Source organism: Nannospalax galili, unplaced genomic scaffold (genome assembly GCF_000622305.1).
Source record: "Nannospalax galili isolate Female #2095 unplaced genomic scaffold, S.galili_v1.0 scaffold451, whole genome shotgun sequence".
Classification (NCBI taxonomy): domain Eukaryota; kingdom Metazoa; phylum Chordata; class Mammalia; order Rodentia; family Spalacidae; genus Nannospalax; species Nannospalax galili.
Genome location: NW_008331662.1, coordinates 2,547,702 through 2,563,949, shown reverse-complemented (window position 1 = coordinate 2,563,949; position 16,248 = coordinate 2,547,702). Strand labels below are relative to the sequence as shown.

The 16,248-nt window shown below is 40.6% G+C and overlaps 1 protein-coding gene and 1 pseudogene across 7 annotated transcripts in view; both read right to left on the bottom strand.

The window, feature by feature from the left end:
* Positions 1-16,248, bottom strand: part of Kiaa1107 (KIAA1107 ortholog) — a 99,615-nt gene that overhangs the window by 46,012 nt on the left and 37,355 nt on the right. For all 7 annotated transcript variants that reach the window (XM_008826828.3, XM_029560490.1, XM_029560489.1 and 4 more), the window contains one exon: positions 2,360-2,449. In XM_008826828.3, the coding sequence (XP_008825050.1) occupies positions 2,360-2,449 (90 nt within the window). The remainder of the gene's footprint in view (positions 1-2,359; positions 2,450-16,248) is intronic.
* On the bottom strand, positions 11,331-13,143 carry LOC103728831 (annotated as a pseudogene).

Below are 16,248 nucleotides of genomic sequence, written 5' to 3'. Positions count from 1 at the left end.
TAGAGAGCATTAGACGGAGGACAGTAAGGAGAGGTGTGGATAGGGTGGGGGATCCAAATGCCATCAAATTATAAAAAAATCTCAAAAATTCAATTAAAAGATTTTTTTTCAAAAAAGAAAGAAAATTATAGGTATGAAGAGTGGATAACCAGTAGTTGATGTCATTGTTTCTTTCTTGTCTACTGACTTATTAATAAATAGATCTCAATTTTAAAAGCCTGGGTATGTGAATATTTCATCTTATCAATTCATGAGGGCTTTAATTAAGAAAGACTGAAAATAACTAAATAAAAAGATTTCCTTGTCTTTATTCCTATAGCAGTTGAAGGAACATGGAGTTTGAAATGGCCTTCCCCTCAGAGTCCAGTCTCACACATAGGTTCCCTAATGTGCCTTCCAGGAATTTTAGAGTTCTATGGGACAAAGTTTGAAAGCGACTGATTTAAATAGTAAAAAAGAATATTCTGAACTAGCTAGAATACAAGCTGAAGGGATTTCAATTTTTCAGTGATTGCTGTGGAATGAATACTAAATTAAGAATCAATATACATGTTATTGATATTCAGTTTAATCACTTATGTGGGAAGGCATTTAGTTTCTTGGATCTTGTTTTTACTCATTTGTAATGGGTGGATTTACCTTCTCTATCTCAAAGACTAACTCCAAACACTACAGGGCATAGTAAATGTGGAAGAAGCATGGAAATGGAAGGCATTATGGCTGAGGACAGAATCGACTCAGAGGAAGGAAAAGAAATGCATAGTGTATACCGGTAGTTAAAATTGCCATTAACCTACAAGAAACTTGTAATTTCTTCCAGGAAAAAAAATTAGAAGTGTGAATTTCCTACTTTTGCTGAGAAATTCTATAATCAATATACTTCTTCTGGTCTTGGTCAACAGAAAATCAAGTCATTTTAAATGAATGCCAAAAAGTTGAACTCTAGGGCTGGCAAACTGGTTGAGTACAGGAAGTGATTGCTGTGTGAGCCTGCTGACCGGCTTCGATCACTGAAACTCACAGCAGAAAGAGAGAGGAGACTCCTGAAAGTTGTCCTCTGACCTCCATACACATGCTTTGGCACACACACAAACACACACACACATGCACTCATAAATGTAAAAAAAGGCCCCAAATAGTTTTTAAAAGTTAGATTCTGAATTAAACCAGTGTTATTCCTTACTTTGAATATTTACTGAATTCAGCTTCTAATAAAAGTGGATTGACAGTTTTAAACATAGATGCCTAAAATATATGAAACCAGTTTCCAAGATTAATACAAAAGTGTTTATCCTTAGGACTGTCACACTAGAGACCTGGCTTCTGCTAGCATGAACCTTCCTAAGTTCAGTGGATATTTTTAATTCATCACAAAGGAAGAGATCTCATCAGTATGACAGACAGATCTTTCAAGTTGGTTTTCAACAGTGATGATAAAATCTCACCAACAGATTCATCTATACATTCCTCAAACCCACAGGATGGTAAACTTTTAAGTCTGGCATTTAAAATATCCCATAATTGGAAAGTACCAGCTATGGAATGAATGTGTCCTCTCCAAATTCGAATGGTGAAGCCCCAATCCTTAGCATGCAGGGATGGAGCATCTAAGGAAGTAGATCATATTATTTATTTATTTTTAATATTTTATTTATTTGTATGTGCATGCGTGTGTGTGTGTGTGTGTGTGTGTGTGTGTGTGTATGAGTGTATTGTCTGCATGTAAGTGCATCCATGTCATGCAATGCCCACAGAGGTCAAAAGAGGGCATCAGAGTCCCCTGGAATTGGAGTTACAAATGGTTGTTAGTCACCATGTGGGTTCTGGGAATCAAACTTGGCTCTCTGCACTGCAAGAGCAGCCAGTGCTCTTAACCGCTGAGCCATCTCTCCAGTCCCCAGGAAGAAGGCAATTTTAAATGAATCCAGAAGGATGGCACATAGGCTGGCTAGGATTAGAGTTCTTAGAGACATCATAGAAACCCCTCTCAGACAACACATACAGCAAATGCCACACGAGCACACAGTGAACAGGCAGCTGCCCACAAAACTCAAGGGAAAGTCCTTTTCAGACATCAACCTTGCTGGCATCTTGACCTTGAACTTTCAGTCCCAGAACCATGAGAAAATAGGTCTCTATGTTTAAGTCAATCACCTGGTATTCTGCTTACAGTGCTTGAGCAGACTTAACACGCACTCTTTATTACCAAACGGTCCCAGCTACCTATGCTCCAGGGAATATGCTTTGTTGAATTCTACTACACAAGAAATACTTTACTGAACATGTAGAAAAAGTGCTATGTATGAACTTTATTTGCAATAATTTATAGTCAAGCTACCTTGTAAAAAATTATGCTTACCCCTGAAGAGTAATACACTCTTGGGAGCTTTCAGCCCAACAGCCACTCAGCATTGCAGCAAAATAACTGGATCTGGCACTTAAAATGGCCCTAAAGGGAAAGAGGGGAAACACAGGTAAGCAGTTATATACTATGCAAAATGCAGTTTTATGAAGGTTTTCATCTCCACCTCTTTAGGCATACCCTATTTTCCTTATTTGTATTCATTGGTAGGATTCCTATAACAACAATTATAAACATATTTATGCCTAAGCATTTTGTTTAAAATGTTATCTCTAAAGCCAGGCTCAACAGCACACATTTGTAGTTTCTGCACTTGGAGGGGTGAGGCTGGAGGATTACGAGTTCAAAGTCAACATAAGCTACATTATGAGACTCTGTCTCAAAGACAAAGAACAGAACAAAACCAAAGAGTTAACTAAAACATTAATCAGTGTATTTATTAACATTTTTCCTCTTAAATGCTCTTTATATATATATTTAAATATTTTATTTATTGTTTTTATGTATATGCGTGTATTGCCTGTGTGTGGGTAAGTGCACCTGTATTGTGCAATGCCCACGGAGGACAGAAGCGGCTGTCAGATCCCCTGGATCTGGAGTTATGGACAGTTGTTAGCTGCCATGTGGGTGCTGGGATTCGAACCTGGGTCTTCTGCAAGAACAACCAGTGTTCTTAACCACTGAGTCATCTCTCCAGCCCCTTGCTCTTTATATTTTTAAGAATAAGATAATAATGAGTCATTTGCAAGTGAAGAAATAAAGACCAATGATGTACTTGACATCGGTAAGAGATGGAAATTATTGTCAATTAAAATTTCTTAAAAAGAGACTTCCATAATAAAAATTCTGATTTCTAGTCCAGAATTCATCCTAATTAGTTCAGCAGACTATATTTTAGCTTTGAGGAAATGAAAGGAGAGATATTTTCTTCTGAATTGTCATGAACTCTTCTCAAATACAATGTCAATTCTTTAATCCAAAATGTCCACTGACTTCTATTCTGTGCTAGGTTTTATGATGGGTGCTGTGAATATAGTGGTAAAGAGACATACAAAACATTGCATATTCTGGTGCAGGATGGGGGCAAGGAATGGAGAAGAGGGAAAGGGAAAGTCACTTCTGTCAACGGCTTATTTATACACACATCAATGTATATACACATACATTTGTACATACACTAGAAGGAATAAGCATGAGCTAAGGACATCAGAATACTACCATGGTTGTTAGACAAACTTAAAGACAAACAAGGAGAAATTCCCCACCGAGATGATTGCCAAAGTAAAAGTAATGATCAGAGGAGGCTGAGAAGCTGAGAACAGTTCCCAACAACCTTCACAGGCTTAATGGAACTTGAATTAGAACCTGGGAAGGTTGAAGAGGAGTTGGTGCAGGATCTGAGTTGGACCCCGAAGAGTCATGCTCTAGGAGGAAGAGTGGTCAGGAAATAGCTAAGTCCTTGCAATGTCAGTTTTGAATGAGCAATCCCTGAGTAGAACCAAAGGGATTAAGTGTACCTGCCATCCAAAAGCAAAAGGAAGTCCCGTCTACACTAAAATGACATCATCCAGTCATCTTAAGGGTCATGCAAGAAGTTTTCAGTAAAATGACCAGAAATTATTTAGCACAATAATGAACAGCCAAAAAGAAAAGAAAAAAATTGTCTTTTACACTAGTACCAAAAAGGTAAAAAACATAAGAACAAATGTAGCAAAAAATGTGTAAAAGTTCTACACCAAAACTTACATAAAATGTTACTGAGTCAAATTTACAAAGACCTAAGAGCCAAAGTGTGCCTGTGGACCTGACTTCTTAATTAATTTTCTAAATTCAACACAATCTCAGTCAAGTATGTTTACTGGCATTTTTGGTTGCAGTTTGGTTTGTCTGTTTTTATCTATCTATCTATCTATCTATCTATCTATCTATCTATCTATCTATCTACCTACCTACCTATCATTTATTTATTTATTTATTTATTTATTTATTTATTTATTATTTATTTGAGACAGGGTCTCCTTGTAGCCCTCTCTGGCCTAGAACTCACTATATAAACCAGGCTGGCTGTGATTTGCCTGTCTCTGCCTCCTAAGTGCTGGGTCAAAGGTGTGCATCATCATGTCCAACATTAGTGGCATTTTAAAAGTTGATTCTAAGAAATATGTATGGCAATGCAAAGGATATATAATACCTCAAACAAGCATTAGCAGAAAAAAAATTGGAACAAGGAATTTCAAGCAATACAATGAGACTAAAGTCATGGCCTAGAGCCACTGAGATAATGTGTATTGATGCATGGATAGATCAATAGCACACTGATGTATGAATAGATCAATGGAACCAAAGTGTGTGTGTGGGGGGGGGGAGACAGAAAGAGAGAGAAAAATTGCTTTTCATCAGAAGTGTTAAGGTAATTTAGTGATAAGAAAAGATAGCTTTGTCAACAAAAGTACTGGATGTTTGTAATGGAAGAAATGAACCATAACACCCTCATATAATATGCAAAAATCAATTCAAAATAGAACAACTTAAACGTACAAGTTCACATTATAATTTCTTTCTTTTTTAAAAAATTTATTTTTCTTTTATGTGTATGCCTGTGTGTATGTAGGTGTACCTGTGTCATGCAGTGCCTGTGGAAACCAGAAGAAGGCAGTGGATCCCCTGGAACTGGAGTTATGGACAGTTGTTAGTCACCAAGTGGATGCTGGGAACCAAACCCAGGTCTTCTGTAAGAGCAGCCAATGCTCTTAACTGCTGAGCCATCTCTCTAGCCCCAACATTATTTTAAAAAATAAAATAAAAAGTGAAATGGGGATGGTAAGTTGGCTCAGCAGGTAAAAGTACTTGCCATGAACCAACTCCACAGAACAGTCCTTTGACCTCCATACTCATGCTATGGCATATACCTGCCCCCCCTACCTCTGCACATAATAATACATTTAAGAACTTAAAAAAAAACATTAAAAGTTTGTGAAAAGATAGGCAAAATATTGGAAGAATATTTGCAAAATATGCATATCAGATACTTTCAATATAGAATATACAAAAAATTATGTTAGGTTGTTTATACAACCTAACTAAAAAAAATGGGCAATAGAAATATTGTCAGATAAAAATAAATTTGTAGAAATAATGTTCTTGAAACTAAAATTGATGGTAAATATCCTTTTATATTTTAAGCATTGCTGATCTTAAGAGAGAATAAAAGTACGTGTCTGTAACTCAATAGTTTATTATAGTAAAATTTATACCTATTAACTCTGAGTGCATGTTTTGAGGCAGAAGATTTGAAGATAAATGCATAAGATGATATGCAACATCCCTAGAGAGGAGGGGATGCCAGTGAGAAGCACTGCACACCTACTGGAGCAGCACGAGAAGCCTGACCACATCAAGAGGCAGCAGAGACGTGAACAACGAACTCTTCACACTGTACAGACCGGAAGTGTAAAACAATACACTGCCTTTGGGCTAGAATTACCTGTTTATCAATTTCATGAAGTTAACAGCAATTTACCATGTGATCTATCAATTCCATTCCTAGGTTTTTACCCCAAAGTAATGAAAATGTACGTGCAGAGACTTGTACACAAATGTTCATGCCAGATTTATTAATAAAAGCTAAATACGTCAAACTAATGTCAATCAACAATCAATGGGAAAATGGATATGCAAATTGTGATACAGCTATACAATGCATTATTAATCAAGAGTGAAAATTAGACAAACCACTAATACATATAACATCTGAGGGCAAAACTCAAAAACACGCCAAACAAAAGAAACAAGACACAACGCAATGTCTAAGTCCATTTATAGGAAATTCTAGGACAGGTAAAATAATCTATAGTTTAGAAGGTAATAAGGAAACAAAGAGTTGACTTTAAAATGGGAAAAACTAGAGGGAAGGCAGAAGGCTCACTTAGGCCCCAAGCTCAACACTGATATACTTACCAATATAGTAAGACCCTGTCTCAAAAACCAAAACAAAGAAAACAAAACAGAACTAAGAAACAAAGGCCAAAGGTATGAACACCAAACTCACCAAAGATGATATGGAAAAACATACAAAGCTGAGCCTCAACATTCCTCTGAGTAATTAATAAAACAGGTAGAGGAGAAAAATTTAGTTAAGGGTATATAAAATTTGAACAAAACTATCCATCAGTTTGACATTTCTAGAATACCTCACTAAAGCACAACACATAGCTCTTTCAAGTATGTTAGAATATGAGCTAAGACAGGCTACATTCTGTGCCATCAAAAGCACCTCAGTATTCAACTGAACTGAAACAACAGATGTTCTATGATTGCAATGAAGTTGAACAATAATGGAGATATAGCTGAAAAATTCCCTAAAATTTGGAAGTTATACACAATTCTAAACAAAACACTGTTAATGAAAAATTTAAAAGGAAAATTAGGGAATATTCGATTAAATTAAAAATACAATATATCAAAGTTTGTGGAGCTCAGCTAAAAGTACTACTTAGAGGGAACCCTTTAACTTTTAAATTTTACCTTGGGAAAAAGGGGCTGGGAAGATGGCTCAGTGGGTAGAGTTTGCTGTTTGGATTCCCCAGCACTCACATAAAGGCCAGGCATGGGGACACACATCTGTGACCCTAGCACTAGAAGGTTAGGGAGATAGAGACAGATGGACTCTAGGGGCTCATTGGCCGGTCAGTCTACCTAAAACAGCAAGCTCCAGGTTCAGTGAGAAACCCTGTCTCAAAAAATAAGGTGGAGGGCCTGTGCGATGGCCCAGTGGGTAAAGGCATTTGTTGCCAAGTCTAATGATCTGAGGTCAATCCCTAGGATCCACATAAAGGATGAGAGAACTGATTCCTACAGGATCATCTCCACATGTGCAACCCCCCCATACATAAATAAATGTAATTTTTAATAAAAGGTGGCCAGCAACAGAGGAAAATACCCAATGTTGACCTGTGGCCTCCACATACATACGTATAGGCAACCTCACCCACATACACGTACCACACAGACACAAATGCGCACACACACACACACACACACACACACACACACACACACACAAGGTTCATGGATTCATATCAGTGATCTAAGATTCTGCCTTAAATAAAAAAAGGGGCTGGAAAGATACACTAGTGGTTAGGAGCACTTACTGCTCTTGCAGAAGATCGGGGTTTAGTTCTTAGCACCCACATGGCAGCTAACAACTATACATAACTCAGTTTCAGGGGTTCCAATGCTCTCCTCGGGCACTGCATGCACAAGGTGCACTTACACACATGCAGGCAATACACTAACACACATAAAATAATTTTTTTTTTGGTCTTTTTGAGACAGGGTCTTCCTGTAGCCCCAGATGTCCTGGAACTCACTATGTAGACCAGGCTGGCCTTGAACTCACAGAGATCCGCCTGCCTCTGCCTCCCGAGTGCTGGGATTAAAGGCATGTGCCACCACGCCTGGCTCATAAAATAACATTCTTAACTTAAAAAAAGAAGCTGGAGACACATACCTGTAGTGATTACAAGCCTGTAATTCCATCACTTGCCTATAATTCAAGCACTGAGGAGGCCGAGGCAAGAAGACGGTGGCAATTTGCAAACAATGTGGTCTACATAGAGAGTTGCAAGCCAGTCAGCCAGCCAGGGCTACATAGCAAGACTTTATCTCAAAAAACAAAACAAAAAGCACAAAGTAGGGCAAAGATGGTATCACTGAAGTATGACTGAATCTATAGGAGCATATGAAAAAACATTAAGCAGTATATGATTTCTTTTCTAAATCATGGAAAGTCAAATAAAAAAATAATTACAAAATGTTTGTACTAAACTCCCATACAGAACTATATAAAGAGAAGTTTTAAAATTCCTTCCCTGCTTCCTTGTTTGTTTCAATTCCAGTCTATAGAGATTATCGATGTTAATAGTTTACTGGATATCCTACTCAAACTTTCTCCATGGCAGTCTTCTTTATTACGTTAATTATGTTAAACTTAAATACACACAGTCCACCCCCATTCCTTTTTCTTTATGAATATCAGTATCAGCATCAAGTACAGGTATCTAAAAGAGCTTATTAAACAATTTGCGGGTACTTTTTTGAGACAGGATTTCACTGTTTCTCAGGCTTATTTTGAGCTGGCTATGTAGCCCAGACTGACCTCAAACTTTTGGTGACCCTCCTGTCTCAGGCCTCTGAGTGCTGGGATTACAGATGTGTACTGCAATACCTAGTTCACTGAAAAAATTTTAATGAACGATACTATTAGAATTTAAGCCTTCCATTTACATAGTTTATCTGGATATGCCTAATAGTAAAGGCATATAAACCTATAGCACATCACGAGGTACATGTGGCCAGTGATGAGAATATACCCTTTAAATCACCGATCGCATAACTGAGCTAAGTCTCCAGCTATAGCACTCAGAAATATAAACCACCACTGTCCCAAGGTCACCTTGTCATAGGTTACTTCTTGTCAATGATTGTGCCTAATGGGGACAATAAAGGTACATCTGAATCCCTGGGAAACAGGAGCTTTCCTGATGGATGACTTTGGCTTGGGAATTTTCTAAAAGCCTTGTGAAACTTTGCTAGTAGTAGTTAGCAGCCTAAGATGGTACTACTTAGTCTAACTTCCTTCTCTCTCCCTTTACGCAGAGTCAGATCAGGGCTAGAGTCCAACAGCTCTCTCAGTCTTTCCTGGGTCCTGCTCATGTTCACTCATATTTACTGTATTATACTTCTTGCAAGTCTAATCCCATCTTTGTATCTGGATCACAAAAGACTTGAACACAGCATGTTAGTCCTTTCCAACAGAGTAAAATTAAAAGCACCTTAGGCTTAAGTGATTACTTGGGCCTTAAAATAGAAACTTTAGAAAGGATTCCTATTTAATTAGGACACCTGCCTCAGGTTAAAAAATCATGCCATAGATGGCATGGCATATTAAGGGTCTTTGATAGGTCTCTTTTATTTCCCACCATGTCAAAACCTATTTTCTCCTTTTGATTAAATATAATTTCAACTGACAATGCTGCTTCCGGCTCCATCCAGATGCCCCAGTTTCCCCCTCACTGTTGCTTTAATGCATTGCTGTTCAATATGCCCTAATGTTAGCAGAACTAGATTGAGTACTCCAGGGAGAACAATGAATGACCCAGGTTATAGAGAGACAGCTATGGGAAGGAGGGTTTTTGTTTTTTTTTTTTTAAAACACACCCGGCCTAATTGGAACTAATTTTTAAGTATTCTTGCTCTAAGGGAGGCAGGGAAGCAAGTAGACTTCACTTTAGTTCTACATAACCAATTAAGGATTAAACCCAGAAACGTGTTTTGAAGCTGTTGCCATTATGCATTCTACTTCTTGACAAATGTTTTACAGAATATTACTTACAACATTTTTTCATCTATAGCTTTCACAGGAATAATCTTTCTAGTTAAACTATAAAGTGCATTGAATGTTGTATTATCCAATACAAGTAGGCCAAATTAATAGTTGATTACTCAAAAATATCAGGATTTTAAAACAATTTCTATGTATTATCAATTTATCAAACCTAAAGAAATGAACATGCAGGGTTGAGAATGTAGCTCGGTAGTATAGCACTTGCCTAACGTGTGAAGCCCTGGGTTCAATCCATAGCATCAATTATATATCTTTCACTATAAGGTAAATCTTTCCTTTAAAAAAATGTCGGGGGCCTGGAGAGATGGCTCAGCAGTTAAGAGCACTGGCTGCTGTTCAGAGGACTGGGTTTGGTCCCCAGCACCCACACAGCAGTTAACAACCACCTGTAACTCCAGTTCCAGGGAGATCTGATGCCCTCTTCTGGCTTCCATGGCATTGTATGACATGGGTGCACTTACATGCAAGCATAACTCATATAAATACATTTTTTAATTAAAAAATTGGTTCACTAATTGGAGCCCCTTCGTTCTTGCAAATATATCATCTGTCTGTCTGTACATTGTGATTCCTAGTTAAAATTTCTCTAAAGTAAAGAGATTAAAAACTTTTGTGAGGGGCTGGAGAGAGGGCTCCACAGTTAAGAGGTACTAGCTGCTCTTTCAGAGGACCCACGTTCAGTTCCCAGCACCCACATGATAGCTAACAACTGCCCTTAACTCCAGTTCCAAGGGATTAGATACCTTCTTCTGGCCTTTGTGGGCACTGCATGCACATGGTATACTTAACATACATGCAGGCAAAACACTCAATACACATAATAAATAAATAAATAAATAAATAAATAGTAAATAGAACTTGTGAATTCAGGGCTGGAGAGATGGCTTGGTGGTTGGGAGTGCTGGCAGCTCTTACAGAGGACCCAAGTTCGGTTCCCACTGCCCACATGGTGGCTAACAGCCATCTGTATCTCCAGTTCCAGGGGATCTGACAGCCTCTTCTGACCTCTGTGGGCTATGCACTACACAGGCAGACTTATGGTAAGGTTAAGAGTCAGACTGCGTCTTTACTCAGGTACAGCCATAATGTGGCTTAGTAGCACTGCAAACTCACCAGCACTTTTTTTTCCCCAGGGTGAGAATTCTTTTATTGAGTCATAACAATTTTCCAAAGATTCTGTGACCTGCTGTTTTGGACTCCCAGGCAGGCAGTGCCTCTTCTCTGACCCACAGCCCTTTGAGGTTACTAGAGAGCAGAAGCTGAGGGCAGTTGGCTCCTGTGGCTTCCTTCAGTCAACCATGGTCCCCACGCTCAGCCTTATAATTATATAATTGCATCTTTCCAAAACTTCCACGCTGGTAATTCCTGTCTGGACAAAATCTCTCCAGAAGCATTGTCTTCATGTTCACACTTGTAGGCAGCCATTGCTTTTCTAAAGTGCGTCCATGCCTGGCTTCTCACATGATGCTCCCTGGCAAGGTACGCAGGGAAGAGATTGCTACTTATTGTACAGACAGGAGAGTGAGGCCGACCTCTGTCTTCCAGTGTCCTCAGTGGGCCCAGCAGGCCTCCTTTGCCCAAGTTCAATGCTTTCTTCCTCCTGTCTCACATTTCCCAGAATCCCAATGGATTCCACTTGGCAGACTCACAGCAAAGGCAGACAGATGAACCTTGTGTGAGCGTGGGGCTGCAGTGCCAGCTTTGTGTTGCAGTTGCACCGTCCCTGGAGGCTCCTAGCTGATTTCAGCTGTGCTGTGGGCCACTCCTTCCAATGTTTAAATTCATTGTCTAATCCTATTTTTCAGGGGATACAAGTTGGCAAACTTCCCTTTTATCCAAAGAGATGCTTTTCTTTGTATTCTCTTGCCTAAATGTTAGGCAACCAACCTAGGTTTCAAAAATTAATATAATTTATTTCCCATCATGTCAGTGCAAAACAAAGGTGCTTTAGGATAAAACACTGAGCTCAGAACTTTCCTCCTCTTATAGTTCAGTTTCTTGAATCAACAACAGGTGCAGAATTCTGTAAACATGTGTGAAGCTGGGTCTGCTGGGGACAGATCCACCCGGTGCAGATCCGTGGTTTTGTTCCATTCTTAAGTGGGTTTATGATGGAAAGTACCAAGTGGCTGGCTTGTCCTGTTCAAAATGGAGATTCCCGAAGAATCTGGACTTTCATCAAGGCCCGTTTCAGTTGCTCATAGGTTACAAACATCATCACATTCCAGGCTCCCAGACAAAGAAATGAGGGGGTAAATCCTTTGTAGAAGGCTGTGGGGCCTTCCTGGGCCACCATCTTGAGCATACAGTGCAAGGGGCTACGGTACCGGCCTGAGGGGGCATTCATATACCGAGTCTTTACCACATCTACTGGGGAGGCCACCACTGTGGCACAGAAGCCGGCTCCAAAGGCAGAAACAAAGTGGCAGGGAAAGTTGTCGGTGAACAGGTGAGAGTCCAGCAGCTTCTCCTTGATGATGTCAAAGGTCACCATCTCAGCACAGTTGACGATGGCGTTCCTTGTGATGTTGGGCAAAGTCTCTTTCCACAGACATTTGACTCCTTCCTCCTTGGCGATGGTTCTGTATGCTTCCATAGTCCCTCTGTATTTCCTGTCGCCTCCAGTCCCCAGGCATATGGTGGCTTGAAATCGAACCTTCACCACATCTGTGGGCTGGGCACAGGTCACCGCCATGGCTCCTGTGGTACAGCCAGCCAGAATCCGGACGGCAATGTTGGAGTGGTCCGTTCCTTTGGGGGTGTAGAACTGCTTGACTGAATTGTAGAGGCCGATGCGGATGGAGGCAAAGCTCATCTGGCGCTGCAGGCCCGCCACCAGGCCGCTGTAGGGGCTCTGGGGACCCTCGGTGCGCACCATGGTCAGGATGGTGCCCAGCACACCGCGGTACTGCACGCTCTGCGTCGCTGGGTTCTCTCCCTGGATCTGGGGCACAACCGCGGGGCCTGCAGGCGGACCTTGGCCGTGTCCAGCGGGTACGTGAGGAGGTCGGCAAAGCAGGCTGCTGTGCCGGCCCCCAGTAACTTCACGACTGTTGTGGGAGGCACTTCTGAAGGCTGAAATCCAACCATGGTCCCAGGAGGGCTTGCTTGGCAATACTTGGCTTCAGTACAGGGAGGAGGCTGTAAGAGGTAGGCCAGAGAGCGGAGGGAGCCTGGGCTGTCTGGCTCTGTCCCATTTCCAGGGACCCCAGCACTCAAAGTTTGCAGCACTCAAAGAGGAAAAGCCAAGGGACTGCCTGCCACACGTAAGCTGCCTGAATTTGGCCTATTAAAATCAGGTCACTTTCCCATCCCTCACTGCTTGCAATCCTTGTCACCTCTGCACCGGGGGCAGGCCGGGCTGTTGGTGGTCTTTTTTTTTTTTTTTTTTTTTTTTTTCTTTTTTTGAGAGGGGGTCTTTCTGGCCCCCCCGCCCCCGAGTTTTTTGCCTTTTTGAGACAGGGTCTCTCTGTAGCCCCAGCTGCCAGGAACTAGCTATGTAGACCAGGCTGGCCTTGAACTTAAGAGATCTGCCTGCCTCTGTCTCCCAAGTGGTGGGATTTGTTTCACCAGCACTTTTAAAACCCAAGTGATTCTTGACGGTACAAATTCAAGTGGTGGGGCAGAAAGAAGCAGGTAAGCAGAGCACGTCCCGGCCAGACAAGGGCAGCTGAGCTTGTCCTCCATGCTCTCCTGAGGGCGTCTGGACAGCTGTGAGGCAGAGGAGCTTCTACTCTGGGCACTCTTCTTCCCTGCAGCACCCAGCGCCTCTTTTGCTTTCAGTTCCCCTTCAGCACCCGCTGTAAAAGGTAGTGATACCAGAGAATTTCACCTCTTTCCCTTCTATTGCTCCCATTTGTAGTTCATCATTATTTTAAATTTCCATGTAGACTAGCTTTACAATCTACCATTAATAAGTAATGTTAAAAGTGTTGGTAGCTTCCTATTGTACAGTAATATGAAATGTGAAATTTTATTATAATTATTTAATGAAGTTTCCTCTAAGTCCCGTAAAGACAGAATAGCAATTTATTCTGTAAAGAGCCAGCTAGTATTTAAAATGGACAGGTCCTTGTTTGTTGACTCATATAAAAACAGGCCATTTGCCATATCTGGGCCATAGTTTTCCAACCCCTGAAGTAGGACAGGGTATTACAGATCATTATCTAGACCTCTTTTACAGATATCTAATGCATACTTAAAGCAGCTGAGTTTCAAAATGTTACAACATGAGGGCTAGAGAAATGACTCAGTGGTTAAGAGCACTGACTGTTCTTGCAGAAGACCTGGGTCCAAAACCTAGCACCCACCTGGTGGCTAACAACCATCAGTTCTAGGAGATCCAATGCCCTCTTCTGTACTCTGTGGACATTGCATGATATGGGTGTACTTACATCATGCAGGTACAACACTCATATACATAAAATAAATAAAAATAAATCAAAATGCTACAACATGCCAACAACATTTAGGTGTTTTCTGTGCGTTATCTGATTTGATTCACATACCGTCATATTCTATAATCATTATTATTATTCCTTTTACAGGGAAACTGAGACTTGAGAGATTAAAAAACTTCCCAACAATTAACACTGAAATCAGAATACAAACCAAGAATGACTTAGTTTGTATTAACCAAGGCCAACCACTTCTGAAAAAGCTTTCAGCTAATGTACCCAAATATGTATAGACAGTGGCCTGGCCTGGAGCAAAGCACTGATCTTCTGACACAGTGCAATTTATTAAATATTCAGGGACACCTACATTTTAAAGGAAGATTGGACAACACTGTGACTCAATAAAAGAATGTCTAATATTATAATATTAAGCACTGAGAAAATAACCCCAGATACTGAGGTGTCATGAAGTAGACAAATTATACATCAAGAAATATATGTCTAGGTAAGGTTTATCTGAGAACAATAGGTCTTTGCCCAAGATTTATCTACATGGCACACAGTAATTAAAAGTACCAGACTGGTGGAACTAACCTTCTTGGATGTTTAACAAACATACTTTGAGGCCTATAATAATTTGGTCAGAGGGACATAAAGGACAGTTTTTGTTCCTTGCCCTCCTAGGTCAACTAGTTCCAGGGGACTATGAGCATCTCTCAAAATGTCCTGTAATTGTGGTGGGTTACCTGTCCTCTTGATCAGGGAGGCTGAGGAGACCTCACTAGATGGACTTGAACCAGTGTCCAGTCTACAAAGAGGAGGGTCAACACAGAGGAATCATTTCCTCCATGCTTCCAAACGAAGCCAACCATGGTCAAGCAGGACCTTTGACTTATCTTCATAGGCAGAACTGGTAAAAGAAAGGAGCCAGGGGCTCCTCCCAAGCCCATGTGACCCCTGAGGAACAGATCCTCAAACGACCTTGAGAGTAAAAATAAATTGGTTTATCTGGGCCAACTGTATGGCCTTAAACACCCAAAAGGAAAGTATAACCAGAGATTAAAGGGGCCAATATAATTTCTTAAGAGTCCATATGCATAGCTAAAGGCTACATAACAAGCAACAATGCCAGATAGGAGATACCTTCTTTTGAGTTGTTGGCCAGGGTGGCCAAAGGGACTCCCAGATAGTAACCCAGCATAGAACTGGGAAAATGAACAGCAGACCCCAATCTTATCTAAAGGAATATTGACAAGTGATTGCTGCTAGATGAGGAACAGCTGACCCTCCTAAAACAAAGACCTCTAGATAGGCTGACTAGATTCACCAGAAGGGCAAGTAGCGGGGAAGGGCTGGGGGTGTCGACAACACAGCGGACAGTAGCAGGGATATCAGAGTATAGGGGCTCTGGTGGGGGGAGGGAGGTATGGGAGGGTGCCATCTGGGAAGTGGGTGTATAGTTGAATAAGATGGTTTGGGATGTTCTGTGTGATATATACACATACACACAGAAAAACAAATCAAATTTAAAAAAATGAATTATATTTGAGGAGGAAGCATAAAAATTTACATCTTGTTAATTAGTAGAGGTGATAAACATTACCATTGAAATCTACCCGATGACTTTATAGACATACACAGGCGCCAAGGATCCAAGTGCAACCGATTATGACTAGTAATAATCAGATACATACAGATTAGAGATGCATACGCCAACATCTCAGTGTTAGTAGCAAAAACAATGAGTCTTTTTGCAAGGAACATTATATTCTAAAGTGAAATGGTGATCTTTTTTAGAGGTTAAAAAAACTCATTCAGCCAGGCGTGGTGGCGCACACCTTTAATCCCAGCACTTGGGAGGCAAAGGCAGGCAGATCTCTGTGAGTTCAAGGCCAGCCTGTCTATATAGTGAGTTCCAGGACAGCTGGGACTACAGGGAGACCCTGCCTCAAAAAGACCAAAAAACAACAACAAAAAAAACTCATTCAACTTTATGTCTTACAGGGCTTATACTGAGTTCAGTATTGTATAACCGGATTAACTCAACTGTGAACCTAGAAACTTGCATGCACTTGTGAAAGATA